The sequence below is a fragment of the Ischnura elegans genome, chromosome 9 (genome assembly GCF_921293095.1).
Source record: "Ischnura elegans chromosome 9, ioIscEleg1.1, whole genome shotgun sequence".
Classification (NCBI taxonomy): Eukaryota; Metazoa; Arthropoda; class Insecta; order Odonata; family Coenagrionidae; genus Ischnura; species Ischnura elegans.
The window spans coordinates 21,854,327-21,877,579 of record NC_060254.1 but is presented as its reverse complement, the minus strand read 5'-3'; the positions used below and the strand labels follow the sequence as shown (position 1 = coordinate 21,877,579).

The 23,253-nt window shown below is 38.6% G+C and overlaps 2 protein-coding genes across 3 annotated transcripts; one reads left to right on the top strand and one right to left on the bottom strand.

Moving 5' to 3' along the window:
• The first annotated feature begins 15,695 nt into the window (after nt 1-15,695).
• LOC124165905 (putative nuclease HARBI1) lies at nt 15,696-16,610 on the top strand. Its single transcript, XM_046543444.1, has 4 exons — nt 15,696-15,818; nt 15,893-16,086; nt 16,198-16,333; nt 16,425-16,610. Exons 1-4 carry the CDS (start codon nt 15,696-15,698, stop codon nt 16,608-16,610), a joined length of 639 nt encoding a protein of 212 aa, XP_046399400.1.
• A 2,522-nt stretch (nt 16,611-19,132) lies between these two features.
• On the bottom strand, nt 19,133-23,177 carry LOC124165216. Of its 2 annotated transcripts, XM_046542496.1 has the most exons (7): nt 23,025-23,177; nt 22,647-22,808; nt 20,498-21,079; nt 20,355-20,390; nt 20,143-20,241; nt 20,005-20,059; nt 19,133-19,869 (listed from the first exon to the last, which is right to left on the bottom strand). In XM_046542496.1, exons 3-7 carry the CDS (start codon nt 20,579-20,581, stop codon nt 19,763-19,765), a joined length of 381 nt encoding a protein of 126 aa, XP_046398452.1. In that variant the 5' UTR covers nt 20,582-21,079; nt 22,647-22,808; nt 23,025-23,177; the 3' UTR covers nt 19,133-19,762. The 2 variants fall into 2 exon arrangements, with proteins under 2 accessions (XP_046398452.1, XP_046398453.1); XM_046542497.1 differs by lacking the exons at nt 22,647-22,808; nt 23,025-23,177 and adding an exon at nt 21,504-21,746.
• Nucleotides 23,178-23,253: the final 76 nt, after the last annotated feature.

Sequence of the window (23,253 nt, the reverse complement as noted above, 5' to 3'; positions counted from 1 at the left end):
GTTATGGAATATACGAATACTTTGATTAACAATTTTTGACGCAACCAATATAATACACTGGTGAAAACTTGAAAAGACAACGTCAGTACCAACTGATTATGACGGTTTAGAGCAATGCACAGTCCCGAGAATCGCCGATTCAAAAGCTTACATTGAAACCCTGGTCTAAAAATTTCTGGACCACTTCTTACGACCTTGGTTCACGCTTGCCGAGAAATAGTGAATTTAAAATTTGAGAGGCGAGAGAAATTCACCACACACAAAAATGGATATTTCATACGTTGCAAGTATGTTGCAAGTCCCAAAACATGACCAAACGAGAACGGTTCAGGTAAACGAACGATGGAAACTTCCCTCCGAAAAATATATTCACGACCATCATATCGATAACGATTACATTACGTAGCCTCAAACATCGAATAAAATATGAGAATTACTCTTGATAAGCTTGAAGACTATACGGGGTCACTGGTTCTCAGCACTTCGTTGAACACGATTTTCCGCAAAATTAATTTACTTTACGGGTTCCATAGTCACTCGCTACAACAATTATTTCACATGCCTAAAGTCGAAATCACACACAATCAACACTGAAGAAAACTTAGAAAATCCAAGTTGTTAACTTTTATGGGAACACTCCCGTACTCACCTCTAAACTCAATGCAAGTTGCCGCCAGACTGATGAAAGATTTTCAGGAGAAGCATTGTGGGCCTCTTCGAGTGTCACGTGACAACTAGCCACCACAATAAATAGTTCCGATAAATTAAAAAAAAAGTAAAAATCAAGCTACAGCATAACATAAATAACTTATAATATATTTAAATCTATTAATTTTAATATTTGATGTTGCTTATTAATTTAATAATACGTTTAGGTGCGATTAGAAAATTGATTCGTTACGCGGAAGAACGAATTTAATTTTAAGTCTTCGCGGAATAACTTTAGCGGAAAACAGTATCCTTCCGCGAGGGTCTCGATGCAATTTTTCCAACCTTTTTTCGCGCCTTCTAGAAAAATCATCCCATTGTGGGAGGGGGAAAATCTGCTTCAAAGGTCATTCAAAGACGTCATCCGCAAGATTATCATCGTTTCACGAAAGTATTGCATTGTTCCATTGCCTCTCGTAACAGTCTGCTCCGCGACGTAGAATTGGGCAGTAGTCATGGCTGTTTGATGTCGAGCCTGCCTTAATTCGACGGCCTCAGTAACTGCCCTACCCCGCCTCCTATCAGGTCTTACCCCCCTCTAGTCAACTCGTCACGAACCGTGGTGCCATTTCAAGCAACTTATTTCTTGATTAGACAGCTGATAAACAAACCAACCCTCTTCGTCAAGATCGCCTTCTTTCTCAGCAGTTACGGAGTTAGTGTAAGAAGACAGTGCGAAGGTGACTACGAAAGAAACATAATAACTCTTCGGATGGCCATTTACGTGAGTACGAGAATGTTTTACTGGCGATAGAACAATTCATAGGACAAACTTACTTTGAAAAAGTCATGCGATCTATTTTACGATAATGTTCGTAATTATTTTACTGGTTGTATTTGTAGGGTGGGAAGAATCGAAAAAAAAGTAATAGGCATTTGTAAAAATCTCGCTATTTGAGGTGTGATTTTTTCGTCAAAATAGCAGTGAAATTAAAGGACGTAAAAATCGGTCGCTAACTGATCTCCATGACAGTGTTGAAAGCATTAAAATTATTATTTAAATGAGATAATTTGCTACACTTTTAAGTGGGTGGTTGAGTTGTACGTTAAGATTCAATCGGATTGCCGTTTTTGTGTTGCTTATCACTTTCCATATATTTACGGTTTCGGTAGTTCCACATAGTAAATTAAAAACTTAATGGTAAAGATCAACTCATCCGCATTTGCATGTATTTTCGTAATGTTTTTTCAATGAAATAATGGTAATAGCTTAAGGGCATTGGCGTGGTAGCGGTGGGAAAGTCAGGGAGTTCTCAATTCCTCTTCCTATCGAAATTCAGGAGAGAATCGCGAAATATGCGAAATCCCTCATAATGAACCCCTCCTACCCGGACATTTTATGTGTATGGCTGGAGCAGTCGTTGTACATCGTTGTTTAGGGGGTTCATTAACTTCCATACCGCGACTTGGTGGTGTGCAATACCTGTTAGTGATATTACGTATGAAGCCTGATATACGCTGACGAGTGACTTTGTGGTTTTCATAAATTATTTTAAAACATTATTCAATAATCTGGTCATGCGAAAATTTTCATTGGTAAGCCACCTAAAAGCAATTGCAATATTTTCAATTTTCCCAGAAATTACATGGGTGGTTCTATCCCCACTATGTTACGACTGTGGCCTAGATTTGAATAACGGTAAAGGTAATATAGTAACTCTCTCACGCATGGCTCACACCAATGCGATGCCTCTTCAAGTGTTTATTCAAGTGTCGAATTACTCTATTTCCTGTGCCAATTCACATAACATTCCAAAAATCATTCCAAATTCTCTGTCCATCTTGATGATTATTTTCTGCCATTTGCGTGAATATTTTCGAGACCGCAACGATTTCAACAAGTTGGGCTAAACGATGAAATTTAGAGTGCCTGAGAAGTATTTTTTCTGCTGCTGCTTTCCCGTTGAGCTGCAGCGATGGCTTTTTCTCTCTGGGTTTCCGTCCGGGTTAGGCTCCCCAATTTCTGCCGACGTTTCGATGGACGCGTCTCACTAACAGTATGTCGGAAGTCCGAGAAAAATTCATGGCATATCAATTGCTATTCCCGTAAATACTGGGGGGCGGAAATGTTTCTCTAGGGAATGAAATTAACTGCAGGGGAATGGTGTGGCCAATTTTCTTCAATAAAAACCTTCGGTTTGCATAAATGTAACTTATTTCCTACTAACTTTCATCTGTTGAGGCGTTAGACCTATTTACCACTCACAATAAATCTCCAGCTATTTTCCACACGTTGATATGACCGGTTAGATCCAACTTCGCATTACCTCTTTTTGGGGTGAATCAGGTAGACTCAACTGGATCTTAACCTCTCTGCTCGAGTAAAGTGCCCATATACCAATACATACCATTCTACCTCCTAACCTTTAAGATCCCACCTCTTGTCCTTGCTTCGGCCTGCACTAGCCAACCAGGACAAGAAATGAACTTCTCGGCCTGAGCTAGGATCTTATCTTCGAATACCTCCTATATTTTAAGCTTTGGTTTTTCTTTTGTCTCTAGACAGGTTTGTTTTCCTTGCCTAACTTTTGCAAAGCAGCTATCGGTCTTCTACAACTCCTTACACACCTCTTAGAACTCATTTACAGTGACGTCGCCTTGCCACAGCTCCGTTGCTTATCAGTTGCCAGCCCTAGTTAACAGCTTCGATTTATTATGCGAAAAAAATGTGCTCATACAAAAACTATCACGCAGTGCCCAACATCAGCGCTGATATTCAGTTTTAGTTTTTAAGAGGACGCATACCTCGAGCTCAATCGGTCTTTTTTGTGACGGATTACTAGCTTAAAACTCATGTACCAACTTGGAATTTTCAGGGTGCATAAAAGAGATCTGCAAGGCAGCTGAGATGGGGAACATCAGGCTGAGACCCTGCAAAGGAGCCAAACCCGTGGATGCAGTCAGCAGGAAAAGAACGAGAGCTGAAGCATTGAAGGATTCAGTGAGGCATACTGTACAGTGAGTACCTACCTGAGATAGTAGTGAATTTGTGTAAAAAGTGCAATTTTAAGCATAAAAAAGGAGAATGTCGAGCATTTGGTAAAATTTTCAATAATTGTGGAAAGCAAAATCATTTTGCAATTGCATGTAAATCTAGAAAATTGTATAATAATACTATAGTAAAATCAGTTGACTTATCTGCCCCAGACGTAATTGTTGAACACGATCTCAATTGAAAGTGTTGTGAACAGTTTAAGAATGAAAGATGATTCGAATGTCTGGTCTGAGACTATTAATGTTAATGGTGTAAACGTCAAATTTAAACTAGATATCGGTGCTCAAGTGAATGCTTTGGCTCACAGAATACTGACACATTGTAAGAGTGATAATTTGATGAAGGTGGAATTGAAGCCCACGTCATAAATATTAGAATCATTTGATGGTCATTAAGTGAAGCCACTTGGAGTGGCAAGTCAAAACACTACGCAGAGGAATTTTCAAATGTTCTGGATTTCTGGATTCCGGATTTGAGGTCCTCAACTGTAATATGCTGGGAAGGTTCATCAAGAATTACTGAAAAGAATGAAAATTAACAGTGAAATCTACCTCTTTATCTAAATGAATTAATGAACCAGAACTTAACAACATCACTAACTCATGAAAAATAGGTGGTAAATTTTGCATTTTTTCACTTAAAAGTTATGAGAAAATGACTGAATGAGAAATACCTTTTTTGTCATGACTTATCTTTTCCATCCACTAACAGAATTGCCTGGTAGAATTGTAATATTGGGTCTGACTGAAAGACCCTATAGGAAATGAACATGAGCTGATTTTTTGGAGAAGTTTGCGATGAAGATGGAGTAGCCTTAACTCATGCAACTGAATGTCAGGCGAGGGAAGAGCATTGGAGGTTTCACTCTCCACCATTTTTTTTTCCTTTACGGCAACTGCCGTTGATACATCTGTTGAGGAGACCACTGGCCCAGGGCAATCCATCCTCGAATACTCCATTTTTCCAAATACATTGGAGTCTAGCTGATGCAGACACATGCAATCCAAACATCTGCTTAATGGAAACAGCTCTAAGACAAAATATTTTCAAAGAAATTGACTTTTTTATTTACAGTATAGTTATTTTCTTTAATATTTAGGTGATAAGCACAGTATAATAATTCTTTCATGTGCACATTTTAAAGTATAGTACGCAATAAAACAACAAAATCCATACAATATTCAATATTTTACTTAAAGTCAAAAACTGTACTGTGTTGAAAGTCATTAATTTTAAACAATCGAAATAAAGAAAATTAAATGAGTGAAATTAAACTCTATATAGAATTCTGATACTCTGGCCTACTTGCTATTAGGCATAAACTCAGTCATTGCCGTTTGTCACAGTATCGGTAGGCTCTAGGCCTATGTGTAGTTTTGCCATCGCCTCATTAGTTTTATTCCATATCTTATTGTACATGATGAATTTCGCATGGAATAACACACATTCTTACTTCAACAAGGTTGACTTTAATCTGGACTTCCGAAAAAAACACTCTTACATGTCATACACGACCAGCAGGGTGAAGACGTTAAAAAAAAGAAGAACAAAATGCACCGCGGCGATTGGCCAAGATGATGTCACAGAAAAAACAAACATTACAACATATCTAATGTCTGCAAAAAAAACTTCGAATTTTACCTTAGGCAACATTCCAATGAAAAATATGTGTAGCTGATTTAATGATGTGTACGATTTTCTAGTGTAGGAGTTGCTTAGCTCCCCAGGAGAAAATTGCTGGCCTCATACCTGTTGGGGGTGTAAGATGCAATAAATAGACAAAACAAAAAAGTAAGCTTTTCGTACTTTTGACAAGCATTTATGTAACTGTTATTTCTTGTTCCATCTCTCCCTCCCATTGCTGGCCTGAGGAGCTTATGGATTCCCACATAACTTACTCACTCGTGTGGCCATGTGAACCCATGATGGTTTTTGGCCTCGCAAACGAACCGCATTCACTCTTCTGTCATTTCTATTTCCAGTCCACATCTATTTACATCCTTTGGCACTTGGTCTCACAAACGCAGTCTTGGTCAGTCACTTGTCTTATCAATTGGTCTACAGTTAACAGGCTGTTTTATCATACCGGCTGTTAGTTGACAATAGGGCGGTTTCCTATTATTTTTTTATTGCCTAAATCGAAAGATTATTACTCCTGGAGTACGTATTTCACGCTTTTAGATTTTTAAGTGACGATATCTATTTTTCGCGATTAAATGAAAAGTGAAAAATTTCAAGCGCGCGAAAACGCGACGCGTAAGTAGGAATGGTGGGAAAAAGTCCGTGCGACGCATTTCTGGTTCCCCCTCCCGCCTTGTGAGGTGACCTTGATCGAGGCTCTGAGCGCTGATAGGACGCAGGATGCTAGCGGGTAGCTAGTACCTTGCTGGCTGGTAGCGCTTGGCTTAAAAAAGGTTTATCAATACCTTATCAAACGAAGAAAACTTTCCGACCTTAGCCAGTTTTAATAGGTGATTATTAAGACATGTTTCCCTAAGCTCTGTGCCTCATCCATGCATTGGTAATCTCAGACGATGTAAAACTCCTATCTACTCGTATAGAAACTAGGTCCCTGTGACGTCATGCGGAGTGGAATCGCATGGGCGCCAATCTGGCCTTTTTCAAATGAGGATAAAATTTGACCCTTGCCATTCGTCTAAACCGGTGTTTTAAAAACCAAATAATTTGTGTATTATGAATACACTAATGGTGGGTAACGAATCGCAATCTATGCCTTTCGTTTTCTTTGATGAAGGAAACTACCCTATTTAAAGATGGGAAAATATAGCGGCTAAAAAGAAAGGGCTAGAAACAGGAAATAATGGAGACAGCGTTGGCTCAAGGGACCTGCCAACAGGCATAACTCCAGATGATGATGATATCCATCTTAAAAAATTGCTTTTTTTTGTTGCAATTATATCTGGCTCACTAGATACGTATAAATCTCCCTCAGTTATCTTTTTATTTCTGATTCTTAAAACTACCCTTCCTATACCCGTTAGCAAGGATAGACGGAGCGTATTTTAGAACATTGGCGGGTAGGCCCTATCCTTCCTGGAGTGTAGGGTAAAGGTAGATGAAGGGTTGGGCCATTCTCAATGAAGGGTAAAGAAAGGGGAGCACTAATATGAAAACTAAAAATCCATAAAATAATATGAAAGTAAAAAAATCGCAACATAATTATCGCAACTAAATTAAACGAATGAGGATTAGTTGTAACAGTGATTTCTAAAATTAGAAGACAGAAAAAAATCACCTTTCGTGTGGACTTGAATCCGGGAACCACACACCGTGAGACCCACGGCTGCCAAGGTAGCCTTGCCTATATATTTATTTATTTGTTTTAGAAAATAACATTGGCATTCAAATCCCGAACATCACTCTCGCGATGTCTCCATGACAGCCATATAGAAACATTAGGTCCTTTTCACACAATTATAGCAACTACTTTTCCTTAGAGGACTTTTAAATATTTGTTGTGCATCCCGTCTAGCTTTGCTATCAAAGGCTGCTTATGTTATTTTACAGAGAAGAGGTTCCAAGGAAGGATGGACGAAGGATAGTCCTAAACTTGCCTTACCGTTAATTGAGTGTAGAGGAAGGGCAGTCAGATGGCAGGGGAAGGAGTCCCAAGGAAGGTATACCCTTACCTTACACTCAATAGATGTTGGATGAAGAACATGATATTAGAATACCGCTACATTTCCGGGTCCGACAGAAACCACAAATTGAGAGAGATATGAGAGAGAGATAGAGAAAAAATTGATTACTTCGGACTTGAACCCTCGCAAAATTTTCATTAAGTTACAGCGCACAGTATAGACCCACTCGGCTACGGAGCCATGTATTGTTCAAATTTCCCTCCCACTGGTGCAATAGAAAATACCGAAACTCGATTTCAAAACTGTGGCGAAAGTGGCGCCGCACCATTTGTTGCAATACTTTTGAATCCGACTGTACGTTTGACCAAACAAATTGCCAGCCTTCGTATTCACGTTGAGCGAGTCATAGGGAGACTTTGCCATCCTTAAACCAACCGCAGTTTTGGACCACAGCCTTATAAGTATGTCAGACGAAGTGACGATTATAGCATGCGGGCACAACAAAGTAAAAAGTATGGCCCCGTAAAATGAACCCTCACAATATTCGGTAGGTCAGTGGGTCGCACTCATCCGGACCCTCAGATGATAAAAATCTACACACAGATTGGTAAAAAACAACAAGATGCGAGGAAAAAAATAACTCAAAAGACCCCCCGCGGGACCAACTAAAACATGTTACGGATCCCATTAGCAGATCATAATAAATATTAATAAATTATAGCAACCATGGTCGTAAAAGAAAGATTTTAGTCGTTCTTAATGGAGAAAGAGCTAAGATGACGGCGATGACGACTAAACTTTAAAAAAATACAGTAATGATTTCTCATTTTAAATGGGCCAAGATCGTGACAGAACACGGACTGTACTTCCCTGTCTTATTTGACCGCGTCGCCAACATCGAACTAACCGTATCCAAGATTTTAAACAGACTTTACGTCGAATATTTAACATGAGAGATGCAGAAGTGAGTTTCTCAGGCAAACATAAAAGTACCGATGGCGAAATAAATTCTAATATAAAAATTGCAAATAAGTAAAATATCAATGAATTTCGCGAAAATATACGCAATTGAGGGGGAAAACGTGAGGATCGTAGGGTACATTGGGATATCATTTTTTTGCCAATTTTAAGATCATTGCATTTCATCAAGGAAATGCATCGACTTTTAAAAGAAATAATAATTCAACGTACAGATGGTTTAGAAAATAGAAAAAAATTAGGAAAAGTTAATCATGAACGTATTCTTTTAAAAAATTGAATGAAAAATTACATTTTTAAATGGAAAATCGATAATAATGGAATCGATAAATTTTGCCGAAAAAAAAAGAGATTTATCGTAACATTTCACGTAAAACAAACGCATTTAAGGGAAAAATCACGCGGCACGAAATGAGGGATACATGTATTATAAATCTCTAACAGTCTATATTCATCTAAGCCGATCCCACAAAAACAAATACAATACGGCGGCTGTAGCAAAATCCCAGACAAGGTCCAGAACAAGCGACCCTCTATGAGCAAAAATGTCCTCACAGACAATGATGGAAGCTCATAAGAAAGCAACGAAGAGGGGAAGGGGCGAGGAAAGAGGTAGTAGAGTTGAAGGTGAAAAAAGGAGAGGTAGGAGCAGCAGCAAACGTTCTCCTCTCAAACCAAAAGTGAGTGCACTTAACAATATTCGCATGATCATTCACCGTGTATAGCGGGCTTTACGATCATCTAGAGTAGGGGTCTCCAATTTACTAGGCCACAAGGGCCACATTCCAAGTTCCGAATCGCCCCTTGGGCCGGATAGCAAATGCGCCGATGACTGAAGTATTCGATACCAACGTCTACTGAAGTATCCGGTGGCGTATTTATTATTTACGAACAGTTGAAGGCGACTTTGACGTGTAGTACAGCGCTGCAATGCTCCTAGCGGCGCCTCACAGAGTTAAACGAGCGAGAATCGCGCGCTACATGAAACGAGTGCGCGGGCCGAATGAAAGCCCTTCGCGGGCCGGATCCGGCCCGAGGGCCGTATTTTGGAGACCCCTGATCTAGAGGAAGGCGAGGCAGTTTTCATCTAAAATATTGGCCCCGGGTGTTTGTAACGCCTGAGATTCAGATAATAGCTGGCACACATGCATTGCAGCAGCCCATCAGTGTACGATTCGTCCGATAGGCCGGAAGAGAGTGCAGATCAAGGCATTCCACTGGCGACTGCAGAATTTGGTTCTTGAAAACATTTTTAACAATAAAAAGCTATGAATTGCCTTATTTTTCTTGTGCCGCAACCACTTACAATCAGAACATGCTAAAAATATTCCATTTCATATTTCATATAAATGCTTACCGCGTAAAATCCATCTTTGGATATTTCGTTTTTCGGCCCCTGGCAGAAGGGATTCATATCCCGACGACAAGAATTTAAGCAATGAGTGAACCCGCTTGCAGCCGCTATTTGTTTTACCTTTCACAACCTCAAATAAATGTGAACCGACTCATGCTTAAGACAAAACTTTCCTCAGACGACAATGCGTCTCGTTATTGACGAGACGACGATTATCACAGCTATGATCAAAATAAGGCCTCAAGGGAAGATAAAATCATACATTAGATGATCCCCGCCACAATACGAAAGACCCGAAGTAGAAACCCGGTAGAGACGAAAGAAACCTTTTCCTTTTCGACGTGGTGACAGAAAGGGCCATTACTCATCCCGCTACCAAGCAAACAAACAAGGTCACCGACCAACTTATCTTATCTTATCCCCAAAAATATAATACTACTGCTGATGCATACCTCTTGTGTTCGTTTGCAGCGGTGCGCTTAAGAATTGATTACCAAATACTTCTCAAGTTTTAGTTACCTACAGTGGTGAAGAGGCTATGACCGTTAGCGAAAGGCAAACAGTGCAAAATTGTTTTTCATTGTAGCGCAAACTGTGCAACATTATTTTTCAGAATAGAGATCCAATCTCGTATTCCTATTTTATTGTCATATTCCGGCACATACTGTTTTTAATAACATTTACGCTTCACCAAGTGGGGCTATTCCTAACTTAAGTTCTGAAGCACACTACGCGAAATGTATTTCATTCGATTTGTTGACCGTTCAACGAATCGATGAACATCAGTAGTATTTATGCTGTCTCTTGAAGCGAAAAAATGTTCCCTCACGGAAAAATCTCTTCCTCGTCAGAACAACAGCCTCACCTCACCAACCTATCTAATGGCAAAACCGTCTCCTTGGGAGGTAGGAGCTTTCAGCGCAGACTCAGGCCAGTAAGGAAAGCCAGACGAGGTGTGGTTATAAAAAAATCATAACTTCCCTCGTAATCGAGATAAAGGTACAATTCTTTCACCAAAAATACATTTATAGTTTTATCCAAATTCCATACCCAGCATATATGGATCTATATCGTAAGATACGAAAGTTAGCAGGCGATTGATTTTTACCCTGCAAAATTCCAGATTTTTGGTCCAAAAGATATATAAACAAACATAACAACGTTTAAACTGAGTTATGAACAAATTAAACTTTACCAGTATGGAAAAATATGCACAATTAACGTTTCCTGCAAGTTTCAACTTAATACTAAGAACAGTCTGCCGGCAAATGGATTAGGAATATAAATTCGAAAATGTCAAGTTACTAGACGAAATTCGAGGAAATATTTTTATAACAATTTTTATGAACAAAATCGACTAACCGATGTCTCCACTAAACGTAGCTACCCTTTCTACTTCAGAATATATTTTTAAGACTTGCGGAACGAGCAAATTCAAAAAATCGCAAAAAATTGTTCCTCGCCATGTGATTAATTGTTCCAGAACTACACCAAAAACGAATACGATTTTTGTACGTGCGGTGAGCCCTCTACATATACTTACTCTATGGTACCACATAAAATAATTTAAGAACCATAATAAACTAAAATAAATATATCAAACATAAGGGATAAATTTACCAGCCCACTACCAGTTTTCATCGGATTTCCAGCTGTCACTGTCCTCATCAGAAGTTGCCTCCTCCAATACAAGTAAGTTTCGTATATCCTTTGAAACATTTCTTTTAGCATTTATGCATATATAACTATTGGATATAAGAGGATCCTAAGTAAGGAGGAGCCTTAGGAAAAGATCTCGGACCATTTCATCCAAGCACGAAATTTTTCGCGAGTGGAATCTTCTGATATTTTTGTGGCAAGATTCTAAAGCTTCCTCCGAAAGTTGGCCAATTGGAAGCACTGCTGCCTTGGCAATTGATGCTTCATGAAATAGCACTTTGTGCACCGGGGTCGGCATGTGTACGAATAAGGATACAAATCCACAAAAGGGGATGCAGTTTCTGAGCAGTACTCGCTAAAATTGGCGTACTCTATCCTAAGTCCAGATATCAGATCTTTTAAAGTTGAGGCAAACCTCGAGATGAGTTCCTCGTTAATGCCTATTTGAAAAGGAAAAAAAGTCCTCACCGAATCCTTCTTCCAAAAAAATTCTAAATATTCATCACAAATTTTGGAATCAATAAATAAAAATGATCTTTATAACATGAGTTTTTGATGGTAAATATACCGGTACTTTCTGATGTTATCTTAGGATCAGAAAAAAAAACGTCGAGCAGTATTTCCATCATTTGTTGTGCCTTGACCATGCGTGAACAAGGAGTCTCAAGAAGATATTTATGCCTATCTGCAGGGAGCGGTATATACTTCTCTAACCAACATCGAAATTTTACTTCAAACATGACACTGGTTCTCTTACATTCTTCCCATTTCTGGATATACCTATTGAAAAAGTATGTATTCATGACGTTCTTCAACATTTCCTTTGTCTTCTCGTCTTTCCCCAAGTTCAACTTATGATGAAGATATTGAAGGGCCAACTTAAGTTTTGACGACAACGAATTTCCACTTCCATTAACAATAACGTCATGTATTTCTGTGCTAGTTACTTTCATGCGCTCCATTTTCACTCATTCAAAACATCAACAATCTTAATCACGGGACAAGGAAAGCGAAATTAGAACCTAATTCCCTGAATAATACACATGACCACTGAGATATTTTACTTGGAAAACGTACCTTTTTATTGTTCCGAGATATCCTTTACCAGTGGTAGTTCGGCCTCAACGCTGAAATTTCATGATATAGGGAAAATGAACCGTGGTTCTTCGCTTTCGTAGCACAAGCACTGATTGTGAGATCTTTTCGCACTCAAGAAGACAAACTGACTAATTTTATCGGTAAAATCGCGAAAGAGAATATTTTTCAACCAATTGAAAGAAGCATTTGTGGAAAACCCCGTGCGAGCTACTTCGTAGAAAACGTTTGCGCGGATGTCGAAGGGAAGCGATCGTCAACAGTCCAAAAATCCCTTCATAGACGGAGGCAACAAAGCAATAAGCGGAATTTCTACAAATGGACACTTATAAATCGAGTACAGAACTTCTTTAACGCTAGATAAGAATCATAACACGGTGGTTGGGTTTTCGGTCACAATAGGGATCAACGCGGTCGGCAGTGTAGTGCCCGCCACCACGGTGGCGCTCCGCCACACGAGTGCCCTTCCCAGTGTTCGAGCTGATGGGAGTTAAAAAAGGCCTAGGAGGGCGTGGAGAGCAAAATATGCGAGTGCATATAGTAGTGATAGTTGTAGTGATTAGAATTGGGTTTTCCAAGACTAGATACATAATTTTTTGCAGTCGCTAGTTTCCCGAGACAAGAATCTGACTTGCCGGCACAATCGTTGAGTCCATTATATATCTTACGAAAGAAATCGTAATGTTCCCTTGGAAAAATTGGAACACCAATACTAATACGGCATACTAAATGTATGCTGTGTATGTAAGTGTGGACAACTGTATTTCGTCTCACTTTTAGCGAATTATCCTCGACTACAGCTAAGTCTGAACAAATGTTCGCACCTAACCACCGCGTCGGGCGGTTGGACATTCACGCACATAACTTGATAGGAGAGGCAGGGTGTCAGATTGGGGCAGGATTTTTCGATTGATAAATAAAGTTGACACTTTATTTTATAATGTGCTAAACACTTCGTGAAGCAAAATGAAAAACATAAAGTTTTTCTTCTGCATTATGTTAAAAATACGTGAAAAATAGGACGTTTTAATTGTTTAAATAAAAGTAATAAAAATATCGCTAGAATAATAAATTTCACTACAATGGACCCTAAAAATGGTCATTTTTATTATGTAATGATTTAAATTTAGATGTTTTAAAAGATAATGCAACTAACAAAAAACTTCAGTCAATTTTTTCAAAAAATTGGAAAAATATTTTGATATCATTTTTCATGAAATTGACAGACGCCTCCTGCTTTAAAAAAATGAGTTACAAATAAAATTATTTCAGTAATGCGGTCACTATAATTCTATAATTTGAAAATATATTACTTTTTTCAAAATTAAAAAGTAAAGAAAATCATTTTTGGCCAGCTTTTTTCGATTTCAGCCAAAAAGCGCCAGACATCATTTTGATTACTACAAAATTATCGGAGGGGTACAATTTGAAGCAAGATTTTTCTTTTCCATCTGATAATTTAGACTTCAATCTAGTTCCCGGTGTTAATACCTCAGGAGCAGCAAGCGTCGGTAGCATTAGGTAAAAAATCCTTTCATCCTAGCATTAAGTAAAAAATTAGCGAAAAACTTCGATTTTTAAACAAATCATATAGTTAATAAAAATATTGATTATAACAATATTTTACTCATAATTAACTAAAAGAATAGTAATATCAATAAATGTCCGAAAATTCCGAATTATTAATTGTATGTAATTGCTTGGGCAAACATTGAAATATTTCGCGTCGTGCAGTTGGACACTCACCCAAATAACTTGATAGGAGAGGTGAGGTGGCAGTTTGAGGCAAGAATTTTCTTTTGAGAACTAAAGTTGACACTTAATTTTATAATGTGGTATAACACGCTTTGTGAAGCAAAGTGAAAAACGTAAAGTTTTACTCAGCAATATGTTAAATGCTTGCTTGAAAATAGGACATTTGAATAGTTAAATAAACGGTATTTTAAACTTTTAATAGAATAAAAATTTTCACTGCAACGAATTATAAAAATGCTCATTTTTAATATGGCATGCTTTTAATTTAGGCATTAAAAAAAACGCAACTGCAGCAAAATACTTCAGTCAATTTTCTAATTTTCTCAAAAAATAGGGAAAAAAATTTGGGATCATTTCATATTAACTTGACAGACATCTCCTGCTCCAACAAATTACTTAAAAATAAAATTAACTTAGCCTGGGTTGACTGATTATTCTATAATTAAAAAATATAATCGTTTACTTCCAAAATTAAAAGTGAAAAAACTTAGTTTTGGCCAGATTTTTTCGATTTCAGCCCACAGTGGGTCGTAAGGAAGAAACATGTTTTTCCCATGAATAGGGACATAGGATACAAAAGTGCCGGAATTCAGGGGCGCAGCTAGGAATTAAGTCTAGGGGGCGGGGGGGGGGTTTAGGTGCAAATAATACCAGAGCGTGTGGGGGTATGGTATACCCACCAGCAGCTCGATTCTGTAAATGTGATATGGCCGTCACAAGCGGATTTCGTCAATGTATTCACGGCTTTGACGCTGGAGCGATTCTGAAACTTTTTAGTGACGTCACTCTCACAGCCGCGTCCGTGAAAGTATTCACGCCCAAGAGGGCCCGTGGTAGCTTCGTCGCGGCAATGCGCACTATTTTTTCATTATGAATTTACGCTGTGATTGATAATTAATAGCACATTATTGATTAATTACGATGGTGGCTATTTCATATTGTCACTTCCCATAAGTAATATGTATTAAAAACAAATAAAAGAAATGCGTAAAGTCAATAACTTACATCCGCGTACTTTGAATTGATGATATGTGCCGATTACACCTTCGCCTTGATTACCGTTGACGCCTTGATTGCCATTGCAACTACTAATACTCGTTAAAATAATATTTAATTCAATTAATTAATTTGCACCTAAGTTTAGGACCTATCCGCTCTAGCGCCGTTGTCAGGGTTCTTTATTTGAAGAAAAGAACCACAATTATTGCAGCAGTCGCAGAGTGCAGTTTTTTGAATAGTAGAGATTTAATTGTCCACAATATTATCTGGCAGGTATGTAGAAGTCAAATACTCACAACTTAACGTTCATTATAATTTGATGTAAACCAATTGGTATACTGCGCTGAACAAGGTGCTGCGTAAAAAGTAATGTGCGATATGGAATGTTTGATGCATTCTTTCGTAATTTCAAGCTTTCGATTTATTTTTATTGAGGAGAATGGAGGCTATTTATATAGTTCCGCTACTTATACATGAGCATCAACGTCGACGGAGGCAACAGATGCGCATACTTCGGCGGCATATACGCGATGTGAACAATCCCTTCGAGATGCGGGATGAAGATTTTCGAGTTTTGTTCCGTGTATCTCGAGGGTTGGCGATGGACATCGCAACAGAACTAACACTAAGATTGAGTCGTAGACGTTCAAGTGGCTTGCCGGTGCATGCTCAGGTACGTTAAGGTAAACCTTAATCATTCATTGAGGCTCTTCCATGCATTACATATATTTTAATTTTCGATTGTAGGTTTTGTCCGTCATCAGGTTTTTTGCCACAGGGTCCTACCAACGCTGTGTTGGTCAGGACATGACCCTATCCATGGGGCAGCCGTCTGTCAGCAGAAATATAGCTGCTGTGACCGATGCTTTTATGGAATTGTTTGCCGAAAGATTTATCCGCTTCCCGGCAACTTTTGAAGAGAGGCAAAGCATTAAGAACAGGCAATTGCACGAATGCTAATTACGATGGAGTTAAGTGTGATATTATACCCACAAGGTAAAGCAAGGCGATATGTTGTCAATTTTGCTGTAAGGGTTTCCTTTACTCTACAGATTCATGGAAATGAGGGGCTTTCCGGGGGTAGTTGGGTGCATAGACTGCACCCATATCAAAATTGTAAAGCCTACTGTGAGGGAAGAAATGTATTTTAATAACCATAAAAGATGTCATTCCCTCAACGTGCAAGCAGTAAGAATTTTTTACAATCTTACTCTATATAAGGTTTTATGTATCAATGCGAATTGAGGTGTATTTTCTGTTGAACTTTTCTTCCTGTCAGATCTGTGATCATGACCTCCGTATTTTGGCTGCTAATGCTCGCTACCCTGGATCGGTTCATGACCAGTTTATTCGGAACGCCAGCACAGCCAAAGACATTTTGCAGAGCTGGAATGACGAAGGTATCGTCAATACATGGCTCTTGGGTATGTTAATAATGCAGATGCTAGTTTCCATGAGGGATTAAGGTGTTGAAATTGATTGGAAACATTTATTCTTTTCAGGTGATTCTGGGTATGCCCTCCAGCCATTCCTGCTAACACCCATCCGCGATGCGGATCCGGACACACCGGAGGGACGCTATACTCAATGTCATTGCCAGACCCGCAACTGTGTGGAGCGTCTCTTCGGTGTCCTTAAAATGACATGGCGATGCCTCCACCATGATAGGGTCCTCCATTACAACCCAGAGAGTGCCGCCAAGATAGTTTTATCATGTTTTGTTCTACGCAACATGATGCTGGCCTATCGTGTAGACATGGCTCAGGAGGAAGCTCTCCCAAATTTGGAGTATGTAGAATATGATGCTCATGGAGAGAGGAATGCTGCTGCTGCTGAAGATGTGAGGATGTCTGTGATCAGGCAATTCTTCACATAAGTTTTGCAGCACAGTATCTCTCACATGTATATAGTGTATATAGTAATGTTCACCTTACTCCAGTTGTAATTTGTAAATAGTAAGTATATAGCAGACAATTTTTAAATGTGACATTACTCTCATTATGGTACAAATGTAATTTACAGCACTCATTATCTGGTTGCAGAATCGTTTTGTGGCAGAGAACCATTTGGCTGCCATCTATCATCCTTTTTGAATCCCCATCTCTACCTCGAGTTAAGTGCCCACTTTTTATATATTTTATATATTGCAATTCTGTTTCATTTGGGAGGGGACCACCTCGCCACATAATACCTTCACAATGCCTCTGCAGAAGGATAGTGACTAAAAGTGATGGATGGTAAAATGAAGGAAAATCATTGGGAAAAGCCTACTAAAGATAACCATATTCTCCTCATAAAGCATATTACAGGGGTTAATTAAAACTTTCTCAGCCATGGTAAGGATAGGGTTGAATCCTCACCCTATTCCCCCAAGTGGGGACATGGTGTCTCTCAGCCACACGGCATACCAATCTCCTCTTTGGGCATTCATTCCCATTCTTACGGTTATCTAACTCTACCAACCCTCTTTTGGCCATCCATACTTAAATAAAAATGCCCTATCCTCAAATTGCCATTATGAAGGGGTTTTCCTAATAATACCCTTTACTCAACCTTCCATCTCCATTCACAAAGTGAGTTTTAGATTGTACATTTCCTGTGTTTGTATGTTTCATCACAAAGAACCCATCACTGAAAATTATGTGAAACTACCCATCTTTTTTTTGTCTGAAGGGATTCACAGCTTCTTTTATTCATCTTGCTCCCAGTAGGAGTGAAACGTCAAGCAGAAAAATGTAACCAATGCAGCATTCCCCAAAAAGGAACTAGCAAGATACCCAAGTCTTTCCTTTTCAACACTCTTCCCTAGGGTGATCATGTTTGAATTTCTTTTGTATCTTAAATTTAACCTTTTTAATTCCAAACTTTTCTTTCCTAGGGTCAAAGGTATCAGTGCTGAATCTACTGAAAGGAATGATGAATTTACCAGTGGACTATCAACTGAGAGTTCGAAGTAAGCAGGGGTGCAGCTATGAATTAAGGCCAGGGGGGTTTTAGGTGCAAATAATACTTAGGGAATTGGGGGTACTGCATACCCGCCAGGGTAAGTGGGATTTGCATGGGCCCTCTTCCAGAAAAATGTTTAGATTAATGATTCAAAAGGGTGAGTTTTATGGCTCTCCGAGGGATATTTGATTAATCCTAACACTATTCTAACTAATCCTAATCCAATTAAGTAAAATGGATTAAACTTAAATATTTCTCTGAGCTCTGGGGGGGGGGGGGGTTTATTCCCCAAAACCCCACCTCGCTGCACCACTGGGAAGAAGAACCATATACACAAGGTAAATGTCTCTGCTAAGTCCTGTAATTGAATATTTATACCTAGACTGTCAAATAAAAGATCTAAATGAACTTCCTTTCTTTGAGTATAATTCTTTTTGGTAGTAATTTCCTATCCTTAATTGAAGGAGATGGCTTAGAGAGGAGAAGAAAAGAGGTGGTGGTAGTTGTGGGTTTGGATTAGAAAAAAGTTCTGGTGGAGATAAGGAGAAGAAAGAGGGTTCATATGGAGCAGGATATGCATGAGGAGGGAATGCTGACCAATACCTTTGGCAATAATAACTTTCAGGTGATTTAAGATTTCATAATGGTGCAAAGGCATTGTAGAAAAAAATTTGTTCGTTAATAAATGTTAATATGTATTATACCTTTCCAGTCAAATTAAAGTCTCTTTTTTAAAGACCTCAATAAACCATGACTACCTACATGCCTCACCACATTAGTAATGAACTTAGTTTGATATTTTTTCCATTCTTGGTAAACCCCATAGCTGAAAATATATGGAAGTGATTTCAAGAAATAATTGAATATCGTTTGTTACATCCATTCTGCTCCAGAAGGTAGCCATTCAAAACAAATATATCAAGATTGATGCCATGATTAATCATCATAACTGGCTGAACATCAAACAAATTTTGGACTAGGAAATAGTGAGATAAAACTTGGACTGATGCCACCATGCATAACTAAATTAATATACGCATGTAGTGATATAAATGTTTATCAAAGAAAAACAATTTCAAAAAACATAAAATAAGAAATTGAACCCTGTGTGACAACAAAAAGTAAATAGGTAACATCAAAAGGAGAAAATTCGTGAAACAGAACAACAACATATATTCATCCCATTCTATCATCCATTCATGCTATCACTCATTCTTTGCAAGCATGCAACAGCAGTGGCCAACAATTCCACGGCTTTTTCGGCTGCAGTGACATGCCTGGCAGCCAACAAAACTTCTTGTTGCCCCCTCCTTTCATCAACTGCCTGCCGCCTCCCTAACACTGCAGCTATCCGCTCCGCTGCTGCAACCTTATGATCTGCTGCAGCAGCCTTCTTCTCCGCTGCAGCAGCCATCCTCTCTGCTGCAGCAGCCTTCCTCTCTGCTGCAGCAGCCTTCCTCACTGCAGCTGCAGCTCTCAGCTCACTTGCCACAGCACTTCTCTCATTCAGTGAAGTATCCCTCTAATTAACATAATGTTTGGACATTAAACAACCCCAGGAAACTGGAAAATATTACTAATGCTGAAAAAAATTGTCATTGCTATACTATTAAATGATTATGTACACATCTACTGATTTTATACCAAGTTATCTAACACCCATAAGAAAAATTAAGACAAAATATGCCTTGTGGCAGATATATATACTATTACCGCATTCTTCTTCACCGCTTCAACAATGAGAGCAGTGGCTCTCTCCAACTCCCCCTCTGCTTTACCTGAAAATTGCCATATTAAATTTAAATTCTCACAAATAACTCTATGATTCCATGACTAGTTTAAGTAAACATCAACGGTCAATATAAATCCACTTAGATGTACACAACATTTTGAAAGGTGTTACAGTAACTCACGCCTTGGGGCCTCCTGTGTATCCGGGGTGAATAAATCCTCTACAATGATCTCCAACTGATGGAGACAATAAAATAAGAATATATTGAAAGCCATACTTACGACTATTTTGATTGTAATTGCATTTTAGAATTACATACATGTTCCCCGGGGACAACAACATTTGATGGTCCGGCCATAGAGGATGATAGTCCGGCCATAGAGGATGATGGTCCTGCATCAACATCCTCATCTTGAGTCTATGTGATATAAGAAGTGTCACCGATACCCTCCTTAGTAACATGCCATCAAAAGACACCCACAAGAATATTCCATTGATGTATATACAGATTTAAAACATTTTTCTACTTACAACTGGCACCTCCCTAGCAAGTGTCATGGGTGCTGTCTGTGATGAAAAAAATGCAGAAAACGATAGAAATTATATGGATCGAAATGGAGACAGGTCAATCAATAAAATACGACAATAGTTGTACTCATTATTGTCCACTTTACCATATTCCCATGGCCTATTTTTGGGACATTTGGTAGTCCCAGAGCAGCCTCCTCACCGATGACGGATAGGCACTTCCCCTCCATTTCCGTCAGCGCCTCGTGCACTGGGAAGTTGCCAGTTGCTCTTGACGCCAAGTTTATGCGTGACGCCTTGGCCCGGACATTTCGCTTTAAATCCCTCCATGTCTATTTAAGAGATAATATTCAGTCATTCGTCAAAATCCGAAATATGCATAAACATCACTTTAAAATCATAATAATAATAATAATGTTTATTCAAGGGGCTTTCGCCCTTTATCCAGTTTACAGAAAAATAATACATAAGTTATCCATTAGAAGTTTAATTAATAATAATATCATTAAATTGAGATTTAAAAGATGGATATGTACATAAAATTCATCCCAACCACTTTTATGTTCCCATAGGAATTGTGCCCTGCTAATTTCCCCCACTGATCGTTGAGTTTTTCAGCTCCCATTGGACCGGTGAACCGTCCGGCAGCAAAATCACTGTGTGTGGACATGTAGTCCACCAGTAGCCTTTGCTGCCGTTCAGTCACACGGTCAACACGATTCTTCTTTCTGTTGACATAATAGAAATACTAAGAAATTTCAACCTCAAACAAAAACTATTAATAACACATATTCGAATGAAAAAGTTATAACCGATATAAATCGTGGATGGTGGCTTTTGCTTGCACAATCTGACATAACGACAGCGCATTTAAAATTGTGTACTGAAAAGATGAGAACAGATCCAACTCATGCGAGAATGAACCATTGCGAGAAAATGAAATAACACTTGTTCTCATTCCGCGTAAGAATTTGCTCCAGATTGTGAGAAAATAAGTTAATTTTGCAATTACTTTGCCACGATTTGCAATTGCTTTGCCGCGATGCACTTGTCAATAATAAAAGAGGTAATATACAGTTAATAGCAATAAACTACGGTACCATACCTAATTAGGAACAGGCATTTCTAAGGGAAAAGACTTTTTTTACTTACTGGAGTTAATCTGCCATGGTAATTCGTGTACTCTTCAGTTTCAAATGTAGTTTGTTTGCCGCTGAAGTAGGTTTGTGTCGAAGATTCTGATTCGTTCTTCGCAATCACCACGGCTACCAACATAAGAAATTAAAGTCATCATTGCGCTTTTCAACTGTCCATTCGCAATCTGTCAAACATCTCACGACACAGGCTTTCAGAATCGCTCGAACGTCTTTCACGGTGAGAGGCGTGAGAACTCCACTGTGGTTCGAAGCACGCGAAGCACAGATATCACATTTACAGAATCGAGCTGCAGGATAAGATGTAGGTGCGAGATTAATAAATTTTGGAATATGAAGATAAACGGCTCAAAATGGAGAGCTTTACGGCTTTCTTAGGGATATTTAATTAATCCTTACACTATTCTATTAGTAATATCAATCCAATTAAGTAAAATGGATTAAACTTAAAAATTTTCTCTGAGCTCTGGGGGGTTTTTACCCCCCAAACCCTCCCCCCCCTCCCTCGCTGCGCCACTGCCAAAATTCATAAATGCCAGATTGCGTGGACCTTAACGGAATTCATTTTGTTTCATACACGAAGCATCAGTTTTTGTACAAAATTAAATTTTATATGATTACTCAGTGATGTAGCGGTTAGCATGCGCAACTGATCATCCATGTGTAACATGTTTGATTCTTTCCGAAGTTATTTTTTTTCTTTCCGTCATGAGTGAAAAGTGCGCATTTTTTTTTTGTTTGCATCAAGGGGACTGATCTGCATCTTCACCATTAAGTCGTTAATTGTAGTTATTATTTTATTTCTATTTAAATGAAAATGTTATGAGTTGTTCATCTCTTAGCATGTGCAATACGCTGTTCTGTCGCCTTTGGCGCCTATCCAATGGAAGCAATTTGTGCTGAGGATATTAAACTGCATTCGCATTATCATTTCTTCCCAAAAAAATCTTACCCTTGAATTTTATAGGCACCTTAGCTTAGGATAAGCTGCTATTATTATGTTTATCCGTAAGAAACCGATAACTCTCTACCTTTATGTATGCTATCTGGGAAACAAAATGGTTACTGAAGACCGATAATTATAATGAATTATTCTTCACGATATGGCATATTGCACTTCATCATGGAACAGTCTTCATACCTTCAGCTGTTGGACTCCATTCAAGACGTACCACATCATAGCAAAAACGCATTACACATGGTTATTTCCAAATGCACAAATTCAAAATCCATTATTTTTTATTTTTGATGCTCCAGGCTGCGAATCTTCGGTAGTTTATGTTGAAGCCACTCCTGGCAATGTCTAAAAATAACAAATCATAATCAGAAAATAACGTACGTTTCTCCCAAAAATATTACAAAATTATAAATTTTTCCTTACGCTCGTCATTGACTGTTGTCACAGATTAAAAATCTGCCGACTCTAATTCAACCGTGGAACTGTTACTACACAAGAATCAAATTGCTTCAGCCGCAGTAGATATAGAATCGTCAAAAACCGCCGACAAACTTGACCTACCTGACCAAATACTGCCAACGGCAAAGATGACCAACCATGTTTCCTCTGGCTTACAACATCTCGTACCTTCTCGTGATATGCCGTAATCCATCTTAACTATCACCTGCCTTAATATCCTCCTTCTCTCGACATCTCAACATTTTCATCATACATCATCGTGGTTAACCGTTCAAATCTGTGAAAAAAATGGTTCATGTGATCTTCAGCGCTTAGCAACAGTCATTTTTCA